The 3,197-nt window shown below is 36.3% G+C and overlaps 1 protein-coding gene across 1 annotated transcript; it reads right to left on the bottom strand.

The window, feature by feature from the left end:
* Positions 1-562: 562 nt before the first annotated feature.
* On the bottom strand, positions 563-1,956 carry LOC143187600 (uncharacterized). The gene is made up of 4 exons (XM_076391827.1): positions 1,917-1,956; positions 1,252-1,462; positions 940-1,156; positions 563-838 (listed from the first exon to the last, which is right to left on the bottom strand). The coding sequence occupies exons 1-4, from the start codon at positions 1,954-1,956 to the stop codon at positions 563-565; spliced, it is 744 nt and encodes a 247-aa protein (XP_076247942.1).
* Between the last annotated feature and the right edge of the window lie 1,241 nt (positions 1,957-3,197).

The raw sequence follows: 3,197 nt of genomic DNA on the forward strand, positions 1-3,197 counted from the left end.
GCAGGCCGAGGGTAGGTAGCAAAAAGGGGATTTGAGTTGGGTTAGAGCTAGGGCCGCGAAAGAATTCGAATTCGGTCGCGCGAGAATGATTCCGTTAAGACCGTTTTGAACCGAACCGGAAATAAAATCGTGCTTATGTGTGTATATATATATATAGCGTAGATATAGCATATAGGGCTCTGGTAATTACTGTCAAAAGTTACGGGGACGTAACACAACTCGAAATATCTCTTTTCCTGGCCCTAGCTCTAACCAACTTGAAACATCTCTTTTCCTGACCCTAGCTCTAACCAACTCGAAACATCTCTTTTACTGGCCGTAGCTCTAACCCAACTCAAATCCCCTTTTTGCTACCTACCCTCGGCCTGCCACCATAATTTTCAAGCATATACAAATTTATATCTCGAAAACGAAAAGAGAGCGACAAATCATTTTCACTTCATTTAGAAAAATTAATCCACGTATCAAGACACATGATATAAAAAAGTTTCAAAGAAATTGTTAAGGAGACCCTTATTCTAAATAATTACCAAAAATTTTGGTCCTCAACACGAAGTTTAGTTTAACCCTTACCTACAAATTCAATACTATGATTTACTGTTTTATGGATATATCCACTGGCAGTAAGTCCTGCGTAACTTTTAAAACTGTCCGTGTGTATTTCACTGTCGGCAATTACATGTCTATCGATGATGTCGATTAAAGTCGATGCTTCTCGATTTTCAACGACTATCATTCGACAATCATTCGTTTTGGTATCGACTATACCTAATACCCAGTGGCCTTCCACTCTTCTGCCACGATTGTATTTTCTTTTTCCAAATTTGGCTTCGTCAATCTTTTATAAATGAAATAATATAAAACTAACAATGTGTCACTACAGAATAAAAACTAAGAAAAGAAATGGAAAAAGTACTATAGAACAGTTATATAAGATACCTGAACAATGATACGAGATCCAGATTCGGAAATGCCTCCCAATTTAGGCATTCCTGCTTGAATTTTTGATAAATGATCTACAACCATTTCTCGGCAATATTGATACCATGCAGAAATAGTGGCAGATGATAAATTGGTACTATTTTCTTCTGTGAAGTCGCACAATTCGTGGGCAGTATCTTCGCACGAAAAATCTCGCGTGAAACAATACATCAATCTAAAACGAGCATTACAAAAACAAAAAAACGTTTTTAAGAATCTTCTAAATTTTTTAATCGTTAATTTGATGAAATCACGAAAAATAATTCTAACTTTATCGCCTTATCAAAAGGCAAACGGACATCCTCAAAAAAGGAATCAACTGTGGCTGCAAATTGTTTGCATCTGGACCTTCCAACCGAACAGAGAAACCGCCCAGCACCGTGTTGCGATGACTTATATAATTTCATCGGCTTTCGATGGACAGAACAATTTTTATCTGTTCTTAACAATCCATGCTCTTGAGCCCAGGCGATCGCACTTTCTTTTGAATTTGGTAAATTCGATGTTAGATTATATAATCAAGGAACAAAAACAAGTATCGAAAGTATCGAAGGATACAGAAAATGTTCTGTCTTGTTTCTATGGTTTTTTGTTTACTTTTGAATATATTCATGTGGGATCTGATATCATACAGACTTCTTCCGTGCGTTGTGTTACAATTAAATTTCTTTTTATTTTAAATCGTTATCCCATATTACAACAGGTTATGGGCCCAGAATTCATTCTATAATAATTAAGTGTATCGCGTGTTAATTAGTTTAGTTTTTTTTTAATCAATTAAGTGTAAAATACTTTAAACTGCGTGACGATGGAGATGTCCAAAGACAGGAGAAACATTCAGCAATTCAGTGGTACGAAATACAACGCGTGGAAGCATAGAGTTCGTAATTTATTATATGAGCTCGATGTATTAAACGTTCTTGACGAGCAACCACCGGTTCCTGTCACCGCAGTATGATCGATGGCGGAACGCATTGCCAAATGCACTGTTGTGCAATATTTATCTGATAAGCATTTGAAGTATGACACTCCGGGAAGTACAGCAAAATCAATTATATTAAGTTTAGATTCAGTGTATGAGAGTCAAAGTACGGCTACGGAATTATCCATTAGGAAAAAGCTATTAAGATTGAAAATGAAAAGTGACAGTTCGTTGAAAGATCATTTCGGGAAAACGAAATTATTTCAATTTTGTTATCTAGTTTGCCCGAAGTATATGATACGGTGTCAACTGTCATTGAGACGATGATGACAGAAGCGAGAATTACACTAGACACAGTTAAAAAGAGACTGTTGGATGATGAGACGAAAATTAAGAGTGAAAAGTTGGATACCAACGCGAAAATACTCCAAGCTGAAGTGAAAAATCAAAGACCACATAACTTTGGAAGTACACGCTTTAAAAGAGGAAGTAATAGAAGAGGTAACATTAGAAGAGGAAATACATTCAAGCCGAGTAGACAATCTTTTACCGGAAAATGTCATCAGTGTGGAAGAACAGGACACAAGATTAAAGAGTGTTATTACTATAAAAAGAGACACCAATATAGAGCAGAACAAAGAAACAAAAATCAAAATATACATACAATTCAGACGACGCAAGCTGTTACAAGCAACAACGTGTCGGGATATGCCTTTATGACCGGAGACTACCAGGTCATGAAAACCAGAAAATTAACATTTATCCTGGATTCTGGAGCATCGGATCATATAGTCAAAGAAGATAATGTATTTCCAAATATGACCATACTTGATCCACCCATCAGGATTTCGATAGCGAAGAATGGAGAATATATAACTGCATCGAAGTAGGGACAGATACCTGTGACTACCAATACGGGAATTGAAGGCGTTTTGGAGGACGTATTGTACTGCCCGGACGTGCCGTACAACTTACTATCCGTTAGAAAGTTGCAGCAAAAAGGAATGAGTATAACTTTCAATGAGAGGGGCGTCGAAATAATCAAAAACGGTAAAATCATGATGATTGGTAAGCCTTCAAATAATTTAATATCTATAGATTTTGATGTCATCGAAAAAGGAGTAAATTCACTTAATTCTTATATTTCAAATAAGATAGTTAATAATTATGAATTATGGCATAGGCGCTTAGGGCATATAGGAAAGGCAAAATTTTTACAGTTGAAGAATAAGCAGGTGGTGGAGGATGTGACGTATCTTGAAAAAGTAATTCCAGACGATGATATATGTGAAGC

This window comes from Calliopsis andreniformis, unplaced genomic scaffold (assembly GCF_051401765.1).
Source record: "Calliopsis andreniformis isolate RMS-2024a unplaced genomic scaffold, iyCalAndr_principal scaffold0111, whole genome shotgun sequence".
NCBI classification, from domain to species: Eukaryota; Metazoa; Arthropoda; class Insecta; order Hymenoptera; family Andrenidae; genus Calliopsis; species Calliopsis andreniformis.